Source organism: Falco naumanni, chromosome 2 (assembly GCF_017639655.2).
Source record: "Falco naumanni isolate bFalNau1 chromosome 2, bFalNau1.pat, whole genome shotgun sequence".
Classification (NCBI taxonomy): Eukaryota; Metazoa; Chordata; class Aves; order Falconiformes; family Falconidae; genus Falco; species Falco naumanni.
In genome coordinates this window covers 46,375,720-46,402,845 of record NC_054055.1, presented here as the reverse complement: position 1 = coordinate 46,402,845, position 27,126 = coordinate 46,375,720, and the positions used below count along the sequence as shown (strand labels likewise).

Here is a 27,126-nt window from a genome sequence, read left to right as displayed (position 1 = left end):
GGCGGAATGCTATCAACAACAAAAGAATGTGCCCTCTTGCGCACTTGCACCCTTCAGCTGGGAGCCACAGGAAAAGGTACACAAAGTTACTTAATTCGTAAGCTACGCACAGCCCTGTCATTCGAAGGGTTTGTCATTCAAGGTACTGGTATCCGTGTTTAACAGTACCGAAAAGCTCTGCTTCGGTAATGTCATATACTTTAAATTGGTTTGGGTTTCGTGTTGTTTTTTGGGGTGGTTTTTTTTTTGATACATCACTGGTAACAGTTATTCCATCATTTAAAATTTATTTTTAAAAAATCCACAAAGAAAACAACAGCTGTTTTTAATACAGACTTTAAGTAGTAAAACAAACCTAAGAATCTCACAACCTTCTGTTTTGAAGGTCCCGAGGATTCTAGTATTTCTTATCAGTCTGTAAACATAGCTTAATTCAAAGAAAATATTTGAACAAGGTATTCCCCGTGCAGGCTGTGGGCTTCGTGTTACCACATCCCGAGAGATCCCAGGTGTCTCACACAGTGAAGGTTATGCCCCAAAGCCCGATGCATGATGTGCCATGGTGGGGGCTGTTCTGCTATGGGGGGCTGCAACATGACAACGGTGATGGGGGACACAATGTGGTGGCAGAGAGGAGGGGGCTGGGAAGGATAGAGGACAGGCAACCTCACCTCCGCACAAGCTCCTGCAGCATCCACGGGGCTGCTGGCACAAGTGGCCAAGGTACAGCTTCATGCTGGGGGGTGCAATCTCAGGAGGGGCACTTACTTTTCCCCTTCCCATGCAAAGCTCCTTTTTCCTTTTCATGCATCACAGGGAAAGCTGGCTAAACTAGACAGTTTTATTCAATTAATATTTGAGTGTCACATTAGTACCAGAACCCCAAGGACCTGAAAAGGCATTGTTTCTTCAGCACAGAAGAGGCCAACAGGCTACAGTCGCATTGCAGGAAGATTAACTACTTGTTAAATAACAACAGACACACAACTATCACACACAACTGTCAGCGTCCAGGGGTCTGGGGAGTCCAAGAAACTGGCAGGAAAGGCAAAAGGAAGCAGCAGGGTGCAAGGAACAAGCAGTTGCAAGGTAATGAACTAAGTGGCACCAACGCCAACCAAGGCAACATGCCCTGATTGGTCTCAGCCATTGCCAAAACTTGAGTAAACTCCCAAAACGATGGGTTACGTCAACTTAACTGCAGAAAACAAGCATGTTGTGCAGGTAAACAAGGAAGAAGATTCAGAGATTTAGAGAAATGGATGCTGCCTACACCCTGAGTACAACAAAAACAAAGCAGAGGAGTTGCTCATCAATGACTGCTTGGCTGCACAACCACTGAACTGTCGGCACACAAGAGAATTGATTTAGAAGGTGTCGCAGCAATTAAACCTATCAAACGTCAGCCTCCTGATAAATAACACGGCCCCGAGAACATCATCGCTGACATGAGTCAAGACCTTCAGAAATGGGTCAGAGGCAGGGGGAGATAACATGGGAGGCAGAGCACAGCTAGTCACAGCACTCACGTGCAAGATGAAACATGGTTCAAAACCTGCCTGCCCCCAGCTCCTAAGCCAGCAGCTCGAGCGTGCCTGCCATCTCTAAGGTAACTGCCCCAACACCAGCTCTCCTTCAGCCACGGCCTGGAGCTGACCCCCAGAGCATCCAGAGGCGACACCCAAAAGGCTATTGCTCCAGTTTGGATGTTGACACAAAAAGGTGTAATTTCAACAAATCAGCGCTTCTAAATACTGTCCTTGCCAAGTTATTCTTGACCATCCCTAATCACTGTGGTAATCACCAAAGCTACAGGTCTGAAAATAGCTAGCAGATGTTTTAAACTCCACCAGAATAATGAACCTGAATATTAATTTTAAATAGCGGCACAGAAATAAGCAGAAGAAAAATGACAAGCTATCAACCTCACAATTAGATTTATCATTAGAAATGTGAACAGGAACATTGTTCGGTGATTAATGCGCTCAAATATAGAAGTCATCGCACTATTCCTTTTACCAAAATAAATGTACTTCAACAGGACTAATGGTCATTACCACTGCAGCTTCAAAGGGTATACTGCAATCTGAATCTCATCGTACTCCACAAAAATCATTAAGTATTCTGAACTCAAAAGCCTGGAGAAGCACAATACACCAGACCTATTTCCTCGTGACCACAAGTCACTGAAGCGGCGCGCTTGACAAAAAAAAGGGTTCACACTGTGCCTAACGACAACCCTGCCACTGAGGTGTCCCCAGCCTCTGTAAATGAGGGCAGGCCCTTTACAGATTGGAATTAGCAGAGATGCAGAGAAAGAGGAGTATGATGATGAGGGAAGACAAGGGACCTATATAATGAGAACTAGAGAACGTGGTTCCGTTACACTAATAAAATGGAGCGAGCACAAGAGGTAATACTGCTGCCATCTACCAGCACAAGGGAACCAAAACCAGAAGGGGAGAAAAGAGCTGTCCAGCCCAAAAGCTTGGTCAGGCAGACCAAATACATTTATGCAGAGAACATATAAGGTTTCTGACCATTAAAAGATGAAGCTCCTGAACTAACAGAGATAACAGACAAAAATCAGCTACATGATTTTAATACACAAAGCTCAATCAGTGCATTTCTGCGAGCATGTGCAGCTGGAATTAGCATCACAGAACTACAGGTTTCAAATGACAACAAAAAATAAAGCCTGAAGTCTTAACCACAAAATTCAAGTGTAATTCATTTCTAGTATGTTTTTACTACTTCTAAGTGTTTTGGTGGGAGGGGGTGGGGAAGCTGGAAGGAGACTGGAGTGGGACTGCTTTTCCCCCCAGACAGCAGAGCATTTCAGATGCTCCCAGCACGACTTGAGTTTCCCACACACCATACAGACTTACATTAAATGCACGGCACAGAATGCTGACTAGGTAGAGCTATTACCATTCAGCATTTCATTTTTGTCTCAAACTTCAAAGTAAACCGCACCCAAAAACTCTGCTAAGTCGTAACACAGGCGAGAGGGAGCCAGCAGTGGGAAGCAGGTCATCCACGAGCAGGCATTTAAATACCACTGTCTGGGGGACTTACAAATGATACCACACACTTTCAGGCATGCACCTGCCTTTCTGGTCCCCATGGGGTGTCACTAGCCACAAAACCTTCCCTCTGCCTGTTGCTAAAGCATCCCCCTCTAACCAACATTGAGAAGGAGCCAAGATGCCTTGCCCATACTGAAAGTGAGTGTGGTCCATGCCCTCCCTCCAATGTTGTAGGAGAGTAGGGTTGCCTTTCTCACTCCTGCATCCTCATGGACATGAGGACAGGAAAAAGCTGAGCCTTCCCTGTCCTTCCTTGCCGGACCTCAGTGCTGCTTCTGCTCCTAGGCAAGGGGCAAGGGGGCTGCAGCCAAGCTCTGTACCTCCATCATGTGAGTGGGGTGGGAACGGCAGGGCTGCTGCTGCAGGTCTCCTCATTCCTGTCGCTATCTTTCAGGCCACAAAGAAAACACAAGAAGCTACTCATTATATGGGAAAATATAAGAATACAGACACCTTCCTTTAAAAAAGAATGATTAAAAAATGTACAAATAATAATGAGAGTGATCAGAAGCAGCAGTGGTGCCGTGCTTGCACTGTGATCAGCTCCTAACGTACGTCACCATGGCAAGAACTTGAGATACAGGTGAAGCAGCACTATGACAAGGAAGACAAGACAGCGCTGATAAGGTGGAGGTGGGGGAAAGTACATATGTTCCTCAACACCTCAAAAAAAACCCACCCAAATCCTGAAAAAAAAAAAGAGGGGGGGGGGGGGAGGGGCACTTTCTAAAACAGGAAAAACACACCAAAACAAAACAACCATGAGCAACAGGAAAATGAGGGAAAAGACAAAATGCAAAAAAGATCAAGACAGAGTTGACCTTAAGTAGGAAAAAAAACCCAACCCAAAACCACCAACCTGAGAATGGACATACAATGCATAAATACCAAAAATAATTTTAAAAATCTCTTAAAGGAAAGAGCATGAAGTGAAACGTAATTAGAAAAGAGGTCTCCGCATCATGTGCGTATACCATCTTATTTTGATTACTTATATGCAATGCAAAATCACACTAAATTCAGCTTGTATGTTTGAGCTGCAATTTAATTAAAAAAATAAATCCCTCATTATCATTATTATCTGGGTAGGGCAGCAGGAATATTAAAGAAGTGTGTAAATACATTTGCTTTCTTTAGGGTGCAGTCATACCGTGTGGTAAGCCTGCCTTCTCCCTAGTTAACTGTTCCTCTGAAGCCCTGCGCATGCACTGAAACACAGTGAAATCTCGTAGGCATACAAGTTATGGCACATCTTTCAGTTCACTTGGCATCTGGGAGAAAAACAATTTAATTAACGTGGTGTTTTTCTGTTTTTCCCGGCTGCGTCAGCCAACAGATGAAGACAGTTCTCCAGGTTGTCTCCTACTCTCCCGCAAATACCTACCATTTCAGTTAAAGCCCTTATTTCTACTGATATTCAAGCTCTGTTTTGTTTCTTTTTTGCTGGGGATTTTAGGGTGGGTTTTTTGCAGAGTATGAAGGGGAAAAATGGGAACAGTATTTCAGAATAGCACCCTATGCTCACAGGACCATGCAGTATAAGTATTACAGCATCATCCAGGCCATGACTTGGTGCCAGAAGTTGTTTTCAATTTCTGGGCTCAAAAAAAAAAAAAAAAAAAAAGAAAAAAAAGAAAAAAATCCACCCAGTACCTACAGTGCCTAGCAACAAAAAACTTACCACATTTTAGGAGGAGAGATTGATGCTTTTTTCTGGCTACAGAATTCTGAAAGTCATCTGACTTGATCGTATGTAACAGGCATTTTTCTTAGTACTATATGAAGACATTTGGAGTCACCTTGAAAGCTTACAGTGTGCCTCCTTCAGCTCAGCATTCACGATAAACCCTCTTTATTGGCATCCTCATTCTCTTAAATAAGGGTGTATTTCCATTACAACAAGAGGTAATTTCTGTAAGTAGAAAATGTTTTTTGTAGATGTAGCATTCTACTGACCATCAAAGCCAGTTCGTATCAGTTTCATACAGAATTTAAGGCTGCATTTGGCAGCAGCATCACTGTACAGCTACCCGCTGTTTATATTCAGAGGTGGAGCGAGGGAAAAAACCTACAGCAGGAGCTCGTTGAACAAGTCAGGTAACTTGCTCTTCCTCAGAGGTACGTTTCGGTTATTAGTGCTGGCTGCAGCTGGGGTTAGAAGGGGTGAGGGGGAGAGTGAGGAATGGGACTGAACCAAGTTTGTGGTCTGACCACAGGCCTGGGAGCCAGGAACTCCCAATTACCACCTTGGCCTTGCATATCAGGATGCTTGATCCCCATCACCCACTCGTCCCATCTGTAGATTGTGATCCCAGCTCCTACAGCTCTGTTTCTCTGAAGGCTGCTAACGGGTTCGACCTTGAACCGAAAGGAGGAGTAGGAGGATGGAATAGCTGAACTAGGTTTTTTTCCTCCCATTTTGGGCCCCAAACTAAAAATAATAATTAAAACAATCATCCTACAGGCGTAATTTGACTTAGAGTGACCTCAGGGCTTTTGTTCAGTAAATTATACCACCTGTAACAGAGTGCGCTGAGCACTGTATTGGCCAAAGATCAGAAACCGTGCTAATTGCTTTGCCACTCCCCTCTGCACGCCCTTCGTTGTTTTTCCATATTGGGTAAAATAATAAATTGTGATCCTTGACACAGGGATTCCCTGCCCCAGCTCTATGCACCAACTCTCACCAGACACCAACTCTTCAACAACTCATTTCCAGTTTTCCTCTCAAAAAGCAGGTGCTCCCATTGCCAATACAAACTCTCCCATTACCTTAGTACTCCCAGTACCAGTAACTGTAAATCAGCTGGGGAGAGGAACTTTCCCCTTCACCACTGCCATTCACAAGTCTCAGGGTTCAACCACCATGGAAACCACATTCTGAAGCAGACTTACCAGGTAAGAACCATTCTGGTTTTGGACAAAAAGCCTCATTCATCCCCCAGACCCCAGCTCCATGTAATGACAGCAGCTGGTCACAGACCTCTGTAAGACCAAGGTGTGTGTTGAAGGATCTTCCCCACAGTTTGCTCCTCAGCTCCCAGTGCTGCCCACCGCTGTGTGTAATGGCCAGCACAAGACCTCTCTGCCCAGCTCACCTCATTGCCTGCAACCTCTCACAGCACTGAGCACCACAGTTTCTTTCCAACAGGAGTAATGGGATTAAGGAAAACGCACAACAGAAATTAATGGGTTCATTTTGAAGCAGGACTTCTGGGTTGACAGCTGCTGAGGTGCTTGACACAGAAAGACACCAACTGTCCCCAGTGACTCAAAAGCCCTCCCAGGCCCACGTCTCTTACATGTCTCTACAGCATAACCTTTACTGTGACAGTACAGCTCAACAATACAGCACCAATGTGTACCAAACGAGCCTTTCACTGATAAGAGAGAGTGAATATCAGGTTGTAAACTGCAGGTGTGTTTCTGGGATGTCACTGCTACCAGTAAGGCCAGCTGGAAAGGAGAAGGGCAGAAGTACAGCACGTGGGCACGCCATGCAGACATGTCTTGTTATCAAGAAAGCTCTCTGTACTTCACAGTTTCATCCCATTTTGGACAAGACAAGGGGAATTTAGCTCGCCCAGTCACAGGCACTTTTACTGTAAAGAAAGTATAGTCTCAGAAAGCCAATACGGAATAAACATCCTGGGCTATTTCTGTGTTTAGACAAGCCTTAACTTTCCCACCAGTTAGTTGCATTCCAGTCAAAGTCAAGAAAAAAAGGAAAAAAAGAAAAAAAATAATCAAGTGATGTTCTTTTCACCCCAAACGGTTTATACAAAACAGACTTTATAAGCAAAGTGTGTTAAATACTCCAGCGCCAAGTCACTCCACTACACAGAACTGGAACGACAGTAATCCACTTAAAGGTGAAACTCCCCTGAAGCCTAATGAGTAATAAAAGAAGACCTCTTGTTCTTGAAACACAAAGTTTTGGCCGGGCTTGCCTCCCCCCACGCTTTTTTTTTTTATTGGTATACACAAGCTTTTCTGTTTTGCTTGCACAGGTTAATAGTTTTATATAGATAAAATTGAGCCCCTCTACACACAGGGCTTGAAACAGCAAGTTGTCTCAGATCCTTATTTCACATAGTCCCTGATTTTTCAACTGTAATTCATTACTCCATTCTTCCTAAAAAAGAATTTGGAAGTTCAACTTTGCATCCTTTAGGAGCCAGATATCTTTTGTCTCTCAACAGGAGCAGCATCCTACTACTGTATGTAACCCTTGCTGCCCTACATGGGCTTGTCCTGTGCTGTTGAGAAGCTCTCCCAGCACACCCGGATCAATGAGCAGGTTGGGAGACAACTTGCCTTGCAGCCCATCTGAACTCCTGCATTAGTGCCAGGCCTCCTCATGTCCCTCCCCGCCCTCGTGCCCCACAGAAAGCACGCCTGGTCACCAAACAGCTCGGTCCTCTGCATTTGGCAGCATTTGATGCGGGTATTGTATTCAATAGCTCCTTTACATACATCACTGGCGGAGGGTGATTCAGCATAGGCACACAGGCACAGAGGTGTTCAGACAGGCATTAAAACATGTGGTATGAGGATTTTGTACCAAACAGAAGAGTGCGCAGCACAGCTGTACAGCTCCAGCACTGATACCACAGAAAAAGCTGTCACCGCTGCAATTAACTTCTACTGTCTTTGGAAATTGCCACAAATTTTAAACAAAGCACATCAATAAATATCTGACAAGCCAGAGAAAAAAAAAAAACAAACCACTGTAGTGTCCAGCTAATGAAGATTTAACACAGATAAAGACTGACTGTTGCAAGAAGTCTCAAAACCACGCTTCCTTGGCAAATACAGGAGAAATCAGATTATAAACAACACCAGTATGATTTAAGGTGTGTACCTTTTCTACGTGGTTGACGTTCTTTTTCCAGTTAGGAAGGAGTGTTTCTTTACACACACAGAAACAGTCATCAGTTATTTAAGGAAATAAAAACAGCAAAAAAAGGGCAGAGTATATCACAGACTACAGCTGACTGAGTTCATAAATGGAATTTGTTTGCAGTTTGTTTGGCAACTGGATTTATGTATTTTGTTAAGTGCTGGCAAGTTGAGGTGAAAAATGTCACACTTTTTCAGAGCTTTGGTTCAAAGCAGGAGGAGGGATGAAAAGGTTCCACATTAGAAAGTTCCTGCTGCCAATCATATTACTTTAGCACTAGTTTACCAGAATTTTTGAATGAATTAATTACCATTTTGACATCTCATCCCAGCAACACACTGGAAGCGTCAGTTTGGAAGACATGATCTCATTTAAAGCTTCCCCAAAATACTACTTTTGATTCACACGCATTAGCCAACAGGCACAGCACTTACCGTCTCCTGACAAGCAACCAGGGCGAGTAGCTGAACCCACTGTTTCTTGGGGTTGGAACCCATATAATTTCTCCCCACTAATGCCTCCTAGATACATTTCACTTCATCATCACCCACTCAAAACCTGTCAAGTTCAATCCGGTGTCTGGGTTGATCGAAGTCTTGAGCAGCTACTAAAAATGTCACAAAGAGTTTGCATCAACCTCCTCTTTCCCCACACCCTACATTTCAAAGTGTTTAGGCAGCAACAGAAAACAATTAAAGGAAATTCAGAGCTAAGGCTGAAACATACCATATGTTTTCAAGCAGAAGGACACAAAACATCAGTAAACCACTGCCGAGATTACATACTCCCACTATCAGGCATTGAAAGACTACAGAACAATGTCATCTCTAACTATTAATAACCATACTTCCTTTCTAGCACACAACCCTCTTTTCTTAATTGTCTAACAGAGGTATTTCCATACAAGCCACATTCCTCTTTCCCATAAGACAGCAGAAAGAGTACCAGAACTGATTTATAGTTCCACATACATTCCTAGCGGGTCTTGCATCACTCTTAACATTTGCTAATTTATAGTTTTAGATTCTCAGAACACAGGTCAGACACTTTCTTTTCCTTTTACTTTTTTTGTTTCTTTGTTTGCAGGATAGTCTATGACAGAATTGCACTGAGAGTCCAAATTTCACCCCTACCCTACTCCCCCACTCTGAATTACTGATTGACCTCAGGAAAGCCACTAAAACTACCATTGCCCAGTCTGCTATATTCTGGTGTAGAACCAAAACCGTGGTAAAGAGATCTTTGCTAAGTACTCGGAAGCCTAATATATTTAAAAAATTGTATATAATAGGTAAGACTTTTCTTACATTTTTAAGCATAATGATCAGGTTTCTAAAATGCTTCATAAATTTACAAAGACCAACAAAAATTTGTAACTTTCTATTATTTTTTTTTTTCAATCAGGATTTTCATTCCCCCAGTTTGTGCCCCCATTATATTTTCCCAAATTTGAAACAACATCTGCTTAGGAGTTTGCAGTACAAGCAACTGAAACATCCAATTTTTACAACGGAAACATACATGCTAATTTCCGATTGCATTTTCTGTGGCACTGACAAAATCTCATTAAATTCATTAGGTAAGAAATCTGACACATTGTTTGAGGACTACATTTGAAATACCACGCTGTGTCACTTCCCAGGTGAGAACATATTCTCTCAAGCTAATATCATAGAATGATTTGGGTTGGAAGGGACTTTAATAATCATCTAGTCCACCCCAGCCCACCCCTCCACGCCCCCGCAATGAACACAGACATCTTGAACGAGATCAAATTGCTCAGAGCTCTTGTCCAACCTGACCTTGAATGTTTCCAGGGATGGGGCATCTACCACCCCTCCAGACAACCTGTTCCAGTGTTTCACCACCCTCATCATAGAAAATTTCTTTATATCCAGTCTAAATCTGCCCCTTTTAGTTTAAAAAACCCTTGTCCTATCACAAAAGACCCTGCTAAAATGTTTGCCTCCATTTTTCTAAGAAATTTTCTAAGCCCCCTTTAACTATTGAAAGTCCACAATAAGGCCTCCCTGGAGCCTTCTCTTCTCCAGGCTGAACAACCCCAGCTCTCAGCCTTTCTTCATAGCAGAGGTGTTCCAGCCCTTTGAGCATTTTTGTTGTCCTCCTCTGGACCCACTCCAACAGGTCCATGTCTTTCCTTTGGTGAGGACTCCAGAACTGGGTGGGATCTCACCAGACTGGAGTGGAGGGGGAGAAACACCTCTTTCAACCTGCTGGCTACACTTCTTTTGACGCAGCTCAGGAAATGAATTGCCTTCTGGGCTGCAAGTGCACATTGTTGGCTTATGTCCAGCTTTTCATCTACCAGTACCCCCAAATCCTTCTCCTCAGGGCTACTCTAAATCCCTTCATCCCCCAGCCTGTATTGATACTGGAGGTTGCCCCAATCCAGGTGCAGAACCTTGCACTTGGCCTTGCTGAACCTCATAAGGCTCACATGGGCCCACTTCTTGAGCTTGTCCAGGTCCCTCTGAATGGCATCGCATCCCTCAGGCATGTCAACTGCACCATTCAGCTTGGTGTCACCTGCAAACTTGCTGAGGCTGCACTCCATCCCTCTGACTATGCTATCGATGAAGATATTAAAAAGTACTGGTCCCAGTACGGACCCCTGAGGGACACCACTTGTCACTGATCTCCACCTGGACATCGAGCTGTTGACCACTGCCCTCTGGATGTGACCATCCAACCAATTCCTCATCCATCAATCCATGAAATCCATACCTCTCCAATTTAGAGAGAAGGATGTTGTGGGGGACCATGTCAAAGGACTTACAGAAGTCCAGACTGACAATATCCATAGCTCTTCCCTTGTCTACTGATTTAGTCACTCCATCACAGAAGGCCACTGTATTGGTCAGGCAAGACCTGCCCACGGTAAAGCCACGCTGGCCATCTTGAATCACCTCCCAGTCCTCCATGTGCCTTAGCACAGCTTCTAGTAGGATCTGTTCCATGATCTTGCCAGGCACAGAGGGGAGGCTGACAGGTCGGTAGTTCCCAGAGCCCTCCCTCCTGCACCCATTTTTAAAAAGGTTAATGCTTCCCATTTCCCATTAATCTCTTGCTTCCCACAAGAAAAAGGAAAACAACACTTTTGGCAAGTTCTGTTACCTGCAGCATAAAAAGGATATTGAATGAAAAGAGGTCGATAACTACTACTGTATAGAGGAACCTGATCTTATTTTTGCCATTTGAAGTGCTCCTGAGCCTGCATTAGACGTGTAAGCTGCCTTAGAAAGGACATTACACGTGTGATGCAGGGCATAGTTCTGTCAGACCATACCCACTTTCGCTTCCTCCCCCTTCCTCCTCAGTTTTAGACATATTGAAGTTTAAAGTCAGAAGAAACACCGACTGCTACTCTAAAACAAAAATCTCCACTGATGTAAGGATTATGCTAAGTAACTAGAAGTCTCTTAAAATACTTGTCTTTCTGAATTCCCCAAAATCTTGCTGAGCATATGCAACTGGAAAAAGAGGCATCATTGCTCATTAACTTTGTTTACATATTGAAATTACCAGGTTTTCATGAAAAAAGACATGTATCATCTTGTGCCTTGCCTTATGAAAAGCAACATAAGACTAATCAGCCTCCAGGTGAAAGACATCAAATATGACTTGGGCAAGTTCACCCTTCGCAGCAGCGCTGTGTATACATTTACCCGGTACCTCTGAACTTAACACTTCAGAGACAAATCAAAACCCCAAGAGCCAGGCCAGCCGTGAGAGAGGGTGATGCGGGCAGGGCTCAAGGCAGAACCCACATCTGCTGCATCAGCTGTAGCGTGTCCTGGTACTCTTCAAAAAGGTGACTTAAACCTTCAGAAGAAAAAACAACACTCCACATAACTCAGTATTACTCGTTCATCGCTGCAGAAAGAAAACATCAGACAAGCAAACAGACACGTCAAATGGTTACCAGCTCATTAGCTAGCTCTCAGCCAAAATTTACGAGGCTATTTCTTATGAACATTTTTGGACCCCGTTAATGAATGCACAGCCAGCGATTCCTTCCAGGTTTGAGCTTTTATTCTTTGGTGTTTGGTATCAAAGCAAACAACAGTAGCTTTCGTGTAACTTAGTCCATGTATTTGTGTATTTGCCCTTCCTCATTGTTCACAAAGAATAGAAAGGAGAAGTTCATACACTCATTTTCTCATACCAGACAAGCTACTATTAATATTACTAGTGTAGCCCATACTAATCAAATTCACAGAGCAGGAGTTTACCATTGTTAAAAATCAAATTATTAGAAGAGAAATACAAAATGCAAGAAGTCAGAAAGCATGGACCAATATAAAGGCTATACTAGACACAAGGAGGTGAACAGCAGGAGAAAATAAATAATCAGGATTTTCAATATGAAGTAGTGAACTGCAGAATTAGAGCTGCTTTGAAAAAAATTGTATTTTTAAAATTAAAATAAATCCTCTCATATTAATATTACCATCAGGTTTTTCAAATTAAAGTGGAAAACAGAACTAATTTGATTGAGTAATCTAGAAAAGGAGCTTTGTAGCCAAGTCCTAAATAAAACATAAAACTGAAATAATCTTCACTTTGCAAATGTGGATTTTACCTGAAAAAAAAATAAAAATGTGTCCTATAATAAAGTTAAAATGTCATCTGCATGCCATTCCCCTCCAACACAAAAAAACCCAAATGAAACCAAAACCTGTCAAGAAAACTTTCCCACAGAAAATGTTGGCCAGCTCTACTTGATGACAAGAGATAAGGAAATACCAGGGTGGTTCCACAGTTTGCAAAGTGTTAGGCACAAAGGCTTACAAAAATATTGTTTAATGGCAGCATTTTTACCTTCTCCACCCTGTCTTTATCTTCTCTTTCATTTTGGTATAGCTTTCTTTTACATTTCTCCCTCCTTACCTTTATTGTTCCCTACTTTCCTGGTTTAGAAGGTACATGCCGGTGATCTCCATAACAAAGCGGTTCTCCCCCACTCTTTGAGGTGGTTGCCTTGGTGCAAGTGGAATTAATACCTTCTGATACATTAAGTAAATTATATAATGTAGTGGTATATTATATTTCATTAAAGAGAAGAATGATGTTTGAGTAGCACTTGTCAGAAGGGCACGTTGGGCCTTGGTGAACCAGGAAAATGAGTGTTTGAAATACCCTACCCAGAAACCCATCAAGACACTCTTCACCCTATAGGATTCCAAATTCCCCACTAGAACAAGGAACCAAACAAAAGTACCACTCTACGGTGTTTCAGATGCCCACGTTCAAAGCTGGGACTGCCTAGAGATGTGCAGATTTATTCTCTTGTGTGAAAGGGAAACAGAAGTTCACAAAAAGCCTTCTGCCAAAGCTGAAGAACTTAATAAAGATGACATTTGGCACTAATATTCATCCAGCACTCACACTGAGACAGTTATCAACATCTCCACTCATTTGAAATCAAGGACCAACTTTAAAAAACATGCACTTATGGCATTTCACTTCCAATTCTGAAAACCCAACAGTTCTCTGCTCTGCCCTGTGGTTTGCCCTCACGCCTCTGATGTGATGAAATGCTTCCCAATCACAGAGCGAAGTGTTGGACTTCCATCTCACAGAGGCTGCAAGGGAAGATAGATAGATGGTCTTAGAAGACCAAATTGTTACATTGCAAGGCAAAGTTCCCATTAGCTACCACTCTCCAAAGAGGCTATCAACTAACTGAGTTTGCTTCACCACCTGGTCTCAGCTGGAAACTTACTTTAACTGAAATTTTGCCTTGCTACAGCACACACAGTTATTCCTCCTGAGCAACAAGCAATGTATTATTAGGACAGATATGTTGAGCTTGCATATACTACATAAAACTCATTCATCTTCCCACTGTCTTGTGATGTCTTATGACTTCCATCCCAGTTTATGATTCTCTGTGTTCAGCCAACTGTGTTGGAAACATGAGGTTTCTGGGGAACAATGACACTGCAGCCAGAGATGCACCTCCAAAAATGCTCAGCAGGGCTTTGTTGGAAAATATGCTGTCAGACCACAATGTCCTCCCCCTCACGTAATTATACCCAAACGATCTCACATGAGGGGGTTCCAGCTGAAGCATCCGTATTTATCGAGAACCAGGTTTTCTCTGGGCTTGCTTTTGCTAAGCATTGATTTTATTTCTATTACTCCCACCCTCTGCGAGTGCTGAGCAAAATCATTTTGCAGGATCTGAACCCAGCAAGATTTGTAAATTTGAGTCATCTTCTTTAAATACCATCTCTGTTTCACGTAAGTATGGACCAGAAAAAGTGGATTTTTAAGGCAGACTGCACTTGCACTACCGTGCATAAATCACCCACCATCCTCTGACTTTTTGGTTACCCTGTTACCCTTACCATTTCTGCCAGAAATGCCTGAGGGCTTCAGGAACTGCTACTCTGCACCGGTTTGCTTGCCTGCTCTGCTGTACTAGGAAAAGCACGTGTAGCTCTTTGCACAAACCATGTTTTAGACAGTTTGAAAGATAAGCAGAAATTAAATTTTTGTTTTCCAGAAACTATTTTAATGCAAAGGTTTTAAATGGCATTTTTTTAAAAATGGCCAACATTAAAGCAAACAAACCAACAGCCACATCCCAGCCAACTCCCTTAAGGAAACCTATGGGAATGTCGCCATCTCCAAAACCTGCCATGGGCTGGTAAAAATCAACCTGCCCCAAGTGGCATCTTTCTGCGACTACTGCTGAAGTTAGTCTTTTGCACCCTGCAGATGGCATGCCTCATTGCTCAGGAAACCACCTTAAGAGCTGTATGGACGTTTCTTCAGTCACCTGTCTTTCACCATCCCATCCCTGCAACAGCTGTGGTACCTGCCTTAACCCCACTGAAGCAGTTTTCCAAACTGGAACAGAAATGAACAGAAAAACATGGCTAAGTGAATGGCTAGATCTCACCCAAACCATGGGAGGCATGTGCCTCAGAGGCGAAGCAGAGCAGCAGGGGCGAAGCAGCATGAAGTGAAGGTCAAGTTATGGCCCCAAAGAGTTGTAACAAACACTCTCACACAAGGCACAGCCCAGCCTTCCTGTGCCATGCCAAACTGGGGATGAATTTAATCAATATTTTATAAGCTTGCCTAGTACCAATTCAGCATTTTTTGTGAACTGAATGCCAAGGTTTTTTTCAGTTTTTAATTGTCAAAACACATATTTATCTGTGCCACCATGGTTATACCTGAACCACTGCAATCCACACCCAAAACCAGCTAAAATGTGCTTGGAATTTAGGTGATCCTGCTAATATAAAGCCCCTGTTCGATTTTATGATAACTAAGGTGTCATAAAAGTAAATATGACATATTAATAATGCATTTACTCCATTTAAAAAAAAAAAACAACAAAGCACCAAGCACCTCACCCTAACTCAATAAAAAAAATTATAGCACAAAATATTCCACATAAAACAGAATATTTCATTATTTACATAGGCTTTCACTTCCTATTTTACTTAAAATTTGTTTTCAAAATAACCATGAACTCAAAGAAACAATACAATGACACCCTTCTGGAGATTCAGCTGAATATGCCTGTTGAACACTGTATTTCTGTACCGCTGAGAAAACCTGCCAAGTATTTGAAGTAAACACAACGCATACACACTTACGTGGTAGTCAAATATATTAACTCTCTAGAGAACAGAATGAAACCTGATCAAATTCCTAGAAGGGAAAAAAAACACAAAGGAAAAAAAGAAACAAGATGCCTTTGAAACCATTTGTTTCCTTCTGATAATCAGACTGCCAAAAAACTGTCAAAAATATGGGAGGTTTGCTTCCTTTTAATCAGAAAAGCCAGGAGACAAATGCTAGCTGCCCAACGATGAATGGATAAAATGTTTTGGAAATGGACTTGAGGACATGAGTCTAGAGGACTGCGAAGAGAAGCTGTAGAAAGAACATGATCAAGAGATGTTCGGATTACAGGATTTGCAAGACACAAATTCAAGTTGCAGCATTTGTTTATCCTTTAGGAAAAAAAAAATTAAAAAAGGTCATCTCTTGAAGTCAAAACTTCCATCAGGTTTAAAGAAAAAAAAAGTCCCCCTAACAACTGTAATTTCTAAATCTTAAAAGTTTGGTGGGGAGTAATTAATGCAAGACTGAAAGACATGGAAATCCGAAGTGAGAGCCACAGAAGTATATATATGAAGCCACAGAAAACACCGTGGGATAAGCAACTTACAAGCCATGAAAATATTTCTAGAACATGGCAAGCAAGCCTTCTGGCTAATTCCTTAGCAAGCTCTTTCCACCTCTAAACCCTACAGTTCATCAGCCACAGTATCCTGAGCCTATCAGGTATCAATGCATGCTTTTCCATAAATGCAAAACCCCACCATTTTCAGTTTGAGTTTTACATGCTGGGATGAAATCTGGGCTCTTCAAACCCGGCGTCACTGAGCACATTCAAGTCTGGGAAAACACATCTCCCCTCCCTCCACTGCCATCGTAAGCACCATCTTCTGGAACCCTCCCATTACAGTCCTCATAATAACAATCTTCTGAAACTGAAGTATTTTATGTAAAACCTTTTCCATGGGTTAATACAAAACATCATCTCACTCAGTAACTATTCTGAAGTGGTATTTTAACAATACCACTGGACGATCTTGGTTTACGAGAATCATTCACCTTTCCTCCCCTTTATTTTTGAAGACTTGTAGGAACTAGAAACAACTTGAAGGAACAATTATACACTACAAGAAAGATACCAGCTAAACATCTAATGAATAACCTGAATTTTTGCATCTGGAAACAAACAAACAAAAAAATGCATATAAACCCAACAGTTCTTACAGTTAGGATTCAGGACAACATTAAAGCCACCACAAAAATTAAATCCAGCCTATGGTTTTCTGGTTTGGATCGAATGGCTACTTCAGAGGCCATTTAGGCAATCAAACTGCTCATAGAATAACTGTTCTGTCCTCCCCAGGATGATTTTGGTTTCATTTGAATTTTTTTGAATGCCTCACGGGAAAAGAATGTGCAGCTCTCATTATTCACAAGGCTAATACCCTAAGCTTTTCTGGGACAAAGGCAACTAATACTTTCTACATTTATTTGATGTGGAAATGCGCATTCTCAGTTCGTGCAATAATATATGTCAAGTTAATTCAATCTTATGACCTCCAGCCACACTTACCTACACTTCTCTAATGAGATACATGGTTGACCAGCAAAAGCAGATGTACTGTGGGCTCATCCCACTAAAACATACAAATAAAAGTATCTAGAGATGTTTTGCATTCTACTCCTACTAAGAAATCAGGTAACATTCCCTAAAGTTGACACTGCATGTTTACCATAAAGTGGATCTTCCGTTTGTTAACAGGAATCATGCATATGTCACTGTTTATCTTGGGTTTTTAAAGATGAGACCAATAGAGTTGTTGTGACAGGACTAAATGGCCTAGATACCCTAGTACACGTGAATAGCCAAAAAGGCTTTTTTCTGGGGGGGGGGGGGGGCGGGGGGGGGGGGGGTTGTTTTTGTTGGTTTTTTTTTTGTTTGTTTGTTTGGTTGGGGTTTCTTTGTTTTTTTGTTTTTGTTTTTTGGGGGGGGGTACAGGGAGAAGGATGAAGTAAAAAATATTTGCATTTGTTTACCCACAAAAGGGTTTCTGATGCTAAATGGCTACAAAATTTACCCTACGGTCTCTTGACAGCAACTTTGCCAAACAGCATACAGGAAATCTTTTACATTTCCTGTGAAAATGATTACATCTGTCTCCCCCCTCTCCCTCTGACAATGTGATTTACAGCCAAAACATTGGCAAATCCCTTAACTGAAGCCTGAAGAGAGATCATTGCATCAAGAGTTATTTTAATGCAACCTAAACTTTGCTGTGGGTGGGGAAAAGCAGATTCTAAAAATATTCCAGTTACACAGAACATTTCCTAGTCTGCTCATTCCCTAATAAAGGGACATCTGAAGTGGCTTGTGAATATAAAATAGGATGGTGGCCTTTAAATAAAGGGAAGTAACACTGTATAGGTTTGTGCACAGCAGCCGTCATCTGTGTTTGATATATCTGGGGATGATTAAGCTTCACAGTGACAACCTAATTAAAGGTACAGACCCAAATCACAGAACAGGTAACCTCTGTGGTCTAAGGCAACATATAAAGGGTACAATTTTAAACAGAAAGGGAAACAAAGCTAAATTTTGAAAACTTAGTAGGTTTTTGTAGCAAGACCATGTAAGAACAACAAGCAAGAAAGCTCTCATTAAAACCAAAGAGAACTTGGTGTCATACCCCAGATACTAGATTTCATGCCACTACTTACCAAGCCAGCTATTGGAGTTGACAGACGATTGATTTTCTTAACGATGCCAGGTTTGATCTTGTTAATCAAACTAGAAAGAAGACATATGATTTTGTTACATAATCAACTTTAAGCATGAGCATCAATGCTTATTAAGAAATACTTTGCATGTAGTGCTAACCTACATGACTTGAACCAAGTAAATCTGAACCTATTTTTTTTAGTATACATAAATAGCCAAAAAGGCTTCTTGGGGGGGGGGGGGGGGGGGGGCGGGAATGAAGAAAAAATTATTTGAATTTGTTTACTCACAAAAGGGTATTAAGTCTTTTAAAATCAGTTTTCCAAGAAGTGACAAGTAACAACAGACCATAGAAGCAAAAATAGGCTAAGCTGCACACACACATGCACAAAAAGAGATTTCTGAGAATGACAAAGTGAGAAAAAAGTAAAGAAAGCGCCTGGGTAGGCATGGGCAGAAACGGATCAGTGTTACATGTGTGGTGATGTTGATGACACTCAAATTTCCCTTTTAAAGACTTTCTTCACATAAAAGTTCTGATACGGAAGATGGCAAAAATATATCAGAATATTAACTTTCAGAGTTCAAGGTGAAAGCATTGATATTCCTGTAAGTGTAAGAAATCATCTGAGTTTTCATAACGTTGTCAAGCCCTGTACAATGTGTGCCACAATAATTTTTGGCAAACGTGACTAACACACACAAGTAATTTTCAGTTTTGGCCAGAAGAAACTGTGCCTCATATCACTCTTACTTTATACAAAATTCATAATTAAACTAAGAAGACAGGACAGACTAACGTGTCACTGTTAAATCACAAGCCCGAACACATACCTTGTCCTGCAGTGAGGAAAAGACACAGGATTCCTTGCACCTTTATATCCAAGGTTTCAGTCACAGAGGTAGTGAAATACTGTGGTTCACCAAATTACATGCTAGACCACAGGAGCGACACAGAATGGGAACTGAGGATACCCTGCAGGCTTCACCTGCCTATATACCTTTGAGGATTTTGGACTTGCTCCCTCTTCTTGCTGCTTCTTGTCTGGCCAGACCCTTTACCCCACAAAGCATCGGCAAACTTTTGTGATCTACCCACACCAATACAGAGTCAGGACTTGGGAGTTTAAAACTGTGTGTAGGAAAAGGCATTTTTTGCTGAAGCAGCAAATGTATTTGGAAGATAAACAGAAAGAGAGTTACCTAGATACACTGGAATGGAGAATAGATTTCTATGTGCCTGCAGAAGAAATAATGGCAGCAGGTCCTGAGATTTTTCAACTGCATTAAGTTATTTAGTAAACAAAATACATTTGATGACTTTTCCATGACAAGGAAAAAGAAGTGATCTGCTGAGGTGGAATTAATAAACAAAAAGTTACCCGACATCCCACCCCCCACCTTTTTTTTTTTTTTTTTTTTTTTTTAATCTTCCAAACACATAGGTTTTATTTGGTTTAGTGTACTTAAGAACATGAAGTAGCATGTGATCACAAAAGCCTTAGTGATTTCTTCCTCTAATGTATACACAGGAGATCTGGTAAAATGTAAAAGGCTTTATTTTGTCAACTCAGTCAACATGTACACTTGGTCATTAAGTAAGCCAAACAAACCAACTGGACTGCTACAGGAGTATGTGGTGCAAGTGTACATCTTATCTGCTATAGTTTCAGTCAAATACACCATCTCCAGAGATAACATATCTGTGGACACTAAATTAGCCACGTCCCAGGTAAACCAAGGACATGGGCAATGTCATGTCTGGTTTGTTTCAATTATTTAAGATCTTGCACTCTACTGACTTTTCAGCAAAGTAGACATCTGAAAACCTTTCCCATCTTGCTCTTTTCTACTTCCACAGAATTTCTATGAAATCACTTCTTGTACTTTGAGTATGTCAAATTTAAAATTATGACACAGGAAGACAGCTATATGATTTAGTGCAACATAATGAGGCATCTTGCTTTCAAGAAAGCTGCATGCCTCCTAAGGCAAGCTGCTTAGCTGAAGAAATTACAGGATGTTTTTCTTGCATATGGCTATTAAGTACAGATAAATTTAACTGATTTGCATTTGGCAGATGGAGGCTCATATTCTTTTGCCAAATAAGCGTCAACAATGAAGATATCAAAGAATTAGAATATATCAGTTTACTGCCAGTTCTTAAAGACACTATTTAAAAGTTACAGCTGAACACAATACACACATCCCACTAAATACATACCTGAAGAAAGATCATCTTATTAAAAGTATACATTATTTTTATTACCACATTCAGTCTAGTTAACATTTGATTACCTAAGTAATAAGAATACAATGTCCATCTCTACAAAATGATTCAAAATTAATCAACTCCCCATATCAAAGAAAACTACAGAAGAAACTAGCAAGACAAAATTAATGGGCAAAGTGCCAAAACAGAAACATAAAAGGACAAGGACAGAAAAGACAGTAATATTCACAGAAGGGAAAATGCAGGGATGTTGTCTTTTGGCATTGTTTTGATTATTTTTGGTATATAGTAAAAATAAAATTCAGAGAACTAAACCTTTATAAATATTTTCTGAAAGTTAGCTTGGCTGAACTGATTTAAGAGTGGTTCTGAGATTCAAGAGATTTTTTTAAGTGTCCCAGGTAGCTCTCTAAAAAGATTTCTCTTGCACTGGCATTCTAATGACATTTACACCTGCTGTTCCTTAAAATACTAAGGGATTAGCGCCACTTCCAGTCCTGAAACCTGTTCCAGTAAGTACAAAACCAATTACAGATATGTGGAAGAGACCTGACAAGTGGGTATTTTACATCTCTGACTCAGTCTAGCAACGAAACCAGACAAGTCCCATTATTGCCAAGCCTATAATATATAAGCATAAGGAAGCTTTTGGAGAAAGCACTCCAAAAAGAGCTGAGGTCAGAGTTTGCTGTTGAAAGCAATAACTAGAGTCAGTCCAGAAAGTCCTGAAACCTGGACTGCACGTGCACCTACCTGACAACATATTTCTATGTTACGCTGAGACCCAGTCCATTTACTTTAATCACCCTAAAGCATTTTTTTAATGTTTTTATAAAGTATGCCAAATGACATCCAATAGGTTCTAAGGTACCGAGATACTTGGATGTAACTGTTTGAGCAGTATTAGTAACGGACACATAAAATCAAATGCCTGCCTGTCAATTTACAATTTTGTAAAGTTCACTTCTGAAATTTAGTACCTTTTAAAAGAAAATTTATCCTAGTGTAGACTTGTCTGGTAGGACTAGGTAGCTTTCAGGATTTAAAGAAAACCAGCACACAGAGTTTACAATAATTTCTTACTACGGAGTGGGAATAGAGGACAAAACCCCAAACATTAACAACAGTGAGTACAGGGATAAATGAGTGCTCTGATCCCAGCCATGGCCACACCACCTTGCACAGGCTGAAGAGAAAGCCCAGCGATACCATAAGCAATATAATCAATAAAACCAATCAACTGGCCAGATGATCAGCACGATCCTCTCTGTAACACACAAAGAAGTGTGTGGGACAAGCCATGGGCCATGTAGGTCTATAAAGAGGATGTCTGAAAATTGTTCTTCCTTCTGACAGCAAACAACAGGTATTACAAAAATTAAATTACTTATTACAAAATACTTCTGGTACTTCAGAAAAGAATTTCAGGGGTCAGTAAGGAAAGCAGCCAACTAATGTTAACCTGAAGAACATAGGCAAGTCAATACTCACTCGCACAACAGGACTCCATTTTCTAGAGCTGCTCGAAAGTCATTGGTTCCAAAGCTTTTCCCAGTAACTGTCTATAAAAATAAGAATTGAGAGTTAATTGGACAGACACACAAAATCAGGACTAGCAAGAGCATTTAGGAAGTACTAAAAAAGGTAACAACCAAAACCCACCAATAAACCAACAAAAACTTTTTAAGTCAAACTTTAGTTCATACTATTATTTTCTTATATTAATTTCAAAAGAAGTAAGTATTTTAAAAACAGTTCTTTATGCCCCAAAAGAAGTCAGAGGCAAGATCTTCAAGTAGTTTCCTCTAGTTTAAGTCAATCATTAGATAAATTCTTTGGGAATACTTATTATTTTCTAAAGCAATACCAGCCACATTGAAAAGCATAAAATAAATTTCAAACAGAAGAGCAAAAAAGAGGAAAAGTCTTTTATCTCCTACTTCATGTTACAGCGTGTATACTCATGATATCTGGCATAAAGTATTTTAATAGGGTGGTTTTTTTCCTGCCACTTGCACCTAAGGCAGTGTGACTAAAGAACCACCCCAGCAAGTCCGCGTTACCACGTGTACATCAATTCCCATTACTTGGCAAGCAGTCGGACTGTACTAGTGGGACTACTTTTTATATTCAGAACAAAAAGCAGTGAACAACGTCTTATAAAGGACTTAACGTACCCAATGCCAAAAGCATTGCCTACCGGTTCTCAGCAAAGTTGTTTTTCATAAAAGCTTGCTCCTGGCATTGACTCCCTCCATCTCAAATGAAACCATCAACAACACAGCACCCTGCTCCAGCCTAACGCTTGGGTGCTTCCTACTAGACCTCCACTCTGCCCATGCCCCTTGAAGGGACCAAATTTGGCAGATTTCTTCTAAGTACCCAGATGAGTAACCCACATGCAAGCCAGAAAAGGAGTCAATATTCCTAAAAGAGTCCAAAAGAAGGTTTTATCCCATTTGGGTATAGAGATCAAATGCTAGGAAGGGTATTTGAGCTTCAAGGTCACAAGGTTAAGTCACTAATTAATTACAAACCTCCCTTTGGGGATCCTGACCATCTCTGATACTGCACAGGACTTCAAGGACACAATTAAGTGTGCTGTGGAACCTGTGAGCATCCAGACCAAAGCTACTGATTACCACAGTAATTAAGGAAATTAGTAGTGAAACAAATGAGCTGTGCTTGGTAAAAGAGCAAAGGAGACTGTGTAGCTCTTTAAGGATATGTTACATTATCACCCTATTATTTTTTTCCAAATTGCAAAAGGAACATATACTGACACCAGAAATCCTGCAACTTAAGTAACCAGTTTTAATGTAGGTTACCTTTCAATTCAAAAGCTGTAACTTCAGTCTCCCTATTGAGGACAAAGCTAGATGTTATTAAACTCTCCTTTCGGGTTTAAGGTTTTCTAGGATTTAACAATAATATGAGAGAGTTAAATGATGGCACACTCAAGGGAAGGAAAATTTTGAAATTCAGGGAAAGAAGAAAGAAAATCCTCAACTTTTAATAAAACCAAAGGATGACAGGATGACAAACTGGGAGAACTGCATTTTATACAGTATTCCTATAACAACAGTCTGTTCTTACAAGAGAGCAGATTTTGCATCTTAGTAATATAATTTTCAAGAATCATTTAAAAACTCAGCATCTGAAAATTACCTTTATCTCAAATAAAATACGGTCTGTTGCTTCCAAATTTATATATTCAGTGATAATAATTTTGAGGAAACTAGCTAATGTAACGTAAAAGCACTGAAAGTTTAAATATAAATATTTGTGTTCCCTAGGTAATAGGGAATATGGGTTATAAATTAAGCCCTTCATTCTTCAAGCTAGAAACTTGAAGCGTGCATGTCATACAGCAGAACTGTACTGCAACAGAGGCTGTAGGACAGGGGTCTAGCTTTCTGGTTATGTTTCAAGTGCCCATTTTAAGAGTCCAAAAGTTGTTCTCATTCTGGAGTTGTCACTGACATCTACAGGACTACACAGTCCAAATGTCTGGGTTTATGTAGACAGTTTACTGATGTTTCCTTCACCTAGAGTTGGGCCCATCCCAAACCTGCAATGTCTTATATATCCATCTACAACCTTCATGCTGTAAGTCTTTAAAACAAAAAAATCCTAGAACTGCAGCATTTAAATAAGGAGATCAGTCCACAAAAATTATTCTCAAAAAGTCAAGGAGCATGTGTCACCAAAGACACATTAAACTTCAGCATAGCCCCTCCAGAACACAGGAGTGCCACGCCACAGGGGATGGTCATGTTTTTGTGGCATATCTTGTGGTCTTTTCCACAAAAAAAACCCCAACACCTGCCTCCAAAACGGAGTGCAGAACATTTTTGACTGCCACAAAGTCTTCAGGCACATGACCTCAGGTAATTAGAACATTCTTGAACAACAAGAATCCAACTTCAGTACAAGGTTGTAAATGCTACTATTAGACTTGCAGACCTCTTAAAATTACATTAGAAGGTATTACCTGGAAGCATTTTGACTGAGTTATTTGCAGAGCCACTGTGGCAATCAACACTGATTTGATATAAAGGATGGAGCTCTCCGACCAATCATGTGATCCACAGATTTTGACGACTACGTGGTTTGTTGACATTAAAAGAAAAGCGTTGGTACTGCCAAGCTAGGTTTCATTAATATTGGCTTTTAAAGGACAACTAATAATTAAGTAATTAAGAGGTATTCTCAAGTAACAATTTAACACCAGTGGCTTGAAACTGAAATGTTTTCCAAGTTGCACAACAGCTTGAATTTGTTGATGTCACAAAAATAAGTGCTCCATTTTTAAACCTTTCATACAGCGACAGAGGACTTTTCTCAGCACAGACTGTCATCCAGCTCACACCCACTGCAAGGCATCAAGCTCAGCTCTAACTGTTATAGCCTACAGAGGAACTACGTATCATTAACAAAAATGGAAAGCCAAGGACTGGCTCAGAGTTCCCTGACTTTTAAGAACCCAAGTAAGATGAAGTGAATCCCACCCCGAGATATTACATCTTCAAACAATGTCTACGATTTGTGAGTCACTGTTTATTCATGAAAACTGGTTATACTGGGTGTGGTACTCTTATGTAACAGGCATAATTGATTTTGGACAATTTTTGAACCACTTAGGCCTTGTGAGCCACCAAATAATAAAGGAAATATCTTGCAAAAGCAATTTTTATCCATGTTTGAACAACATAACTCTTCAGGTTATGTCTCTCTTCTCTCCTTCATTCAGCTGAATGTATTCTGCTTCTTTCTCTGCTTTTTTGACAGAAAAAGAGCAGTGACATAATTAAAGGCTGTATCATGAAATCACATATAATTGTTGCTATAAAAGAGTCTGATTTTATTTTTGTAAGACAGCGTCCCCTAATACTTTGGTAACTTGCAATTGCCAGGTTCAAGCAATTTACTTCAAACAGTATGCAAATCAAGTCTTTACTTAAATTTAGACATTTTAAAATTGCTTACACATACACAGAGGGCTGGTTTCATTTCAGGTTTACTGTGATTCCTGCAGGAGGCAAATCAAGAAGAAATAACCAAAGATCAACTGTTCTGAAGATGGAATGACATCAAAATCATGATGGAATGAACAAACAGCACATGGCACAGAAGAATATGCTAATTATATGCCTAAGTATCAAAATTAACACCGAATACATGGCTTTGGCTTGTCCTACTAGAGGCCAAGTATAGCTGATGAGAATAGGCCTTCCTTGCCTTAAAAGCTATTCAAAGTTGAAGGCTCTTCAGTGTTAATAAAAAATACTAAAGGAGTTTATGTCAAGTTGCTTTCATAGTTTACACAAGTTTGAATGGCTTTAGCAATAACGCAGCTCTACTGCAGGACAGCAAATGTTTTCAAGTGGGTTGGTTTCCCATACATACCACCACATGCAACTCAAAGTGCAAGGGGCTGGCACGTTTCTCCATTTAACTTTGTTGTGGTGGAAACACCAAAGCTAGACTCTCCCCATCTAATACAGGACTCATACCACATACACAGGCATGCTGGCTAACCAATTCTCCACTACAAGAGTATTAGCTGCTCAGAAGGAAGGAGGCAGCTCTGCATCATGCCCAGCCAGGGACCTGAACAATGCCTTGCTGCAGTGGAGCCAGGTACTCGGCGCCCAGCCAGCTCTACAGTTCACACTGGCCAGCCCCGCTCTCTCCACCTCACTCAGAGCTCCTCTACTACTGTCCCATGTGGACTGCACCATCTCCAACCACACAAGGACGCTGTGCACCTATTTGAGAGAAATGCTAACTGCATCCACGTGAAGCACACAGCTCCCTGATGTAGGGTCGTAGGTTAGGGATGGAAGATTCAAGAAAGGTACTGAACCGTGCATAACAGCAGCAGCCTTCATGCAGGCTCATGCAAGGATCTCATGGGGTAAGCCATTCATCAGATGGCAACCTCAAGGATACTACACCGCTTTATGAACTTCAGATCCCCAGCTCAGCCTGCAGCAAGAAAAGCCAAGTTTATCACGCTGCAGAGAGGACTTGAGCAGTCCTGTGCTGTAGGGAACCGGGACACTATGAATCTGATGCTGAGGTACTACCCCACTACAGAATTTCAGCTATGCCTGCTGGTTTCTGTCACAGTGCCGGCCTCGGCAGATCACCTCACACACATATCACTGTCTGAATTGCTACCTTGCTAGTGGCCTGTTCTTCCCCCTACCCATTACCAAAAATCTGGATCAGACCACATAGCAAATGGCTCCATCCTTACATAATCCCAGCATTACATATCTCCGTTTACAGCACTTGTTTGGCTCTAACCGCCCTCACCCAACACACCCTTCTAGAACGTACTGTTACTGTACGATGCACAGGGAGATATCAGGCTACACCCACAGCCAACACACAAGCATTCAAGCAGCTCCCAGCACCCTGGCACCTGTACGGGTTGGCAGGGCCTGGAAGTAGATTCACGACATGTTTCCATATGGTATTTTAAGCCCACTGCATTTTATATACAGTTGTCAGTAACATGCTTAACCTCAGTAACGTGCTTAATCTCATCTTGACTGATTTTATC

General features: G+C 41.1%; 1 protein-coding gene across 9 annotated transcripts in view; it reads right to left on the bottom strand.

The window, feature by feature from the left end:
* The window catches only part of LMO7 (LIM domain 7), a 131,042-nt gene that overhangs the window by 75,011 nt on the left and 28,905 nt on the right, over nt 1–27,126 (bottom strand). For all 9 annotated transcript variants that reach the window (XM_040584225.1, XM_040584221.1, XM_040584216.1 and 6 more), the window contains exons 2-3: nt 22,044–22,114; nt 18,319–18,388 (exon numbers count right to left, since the gene is read on the bottom strand). In XM_040584225.1, the coding sequence (XP_040440159.1) occupies nt 18,319–18,388; nt 22,044–22,114 (141 nt within the window). The remainder of the gene's footprint in view (nt 1–18,318; nt 18,389–22,043; nt 22,115–27,126) is intronic.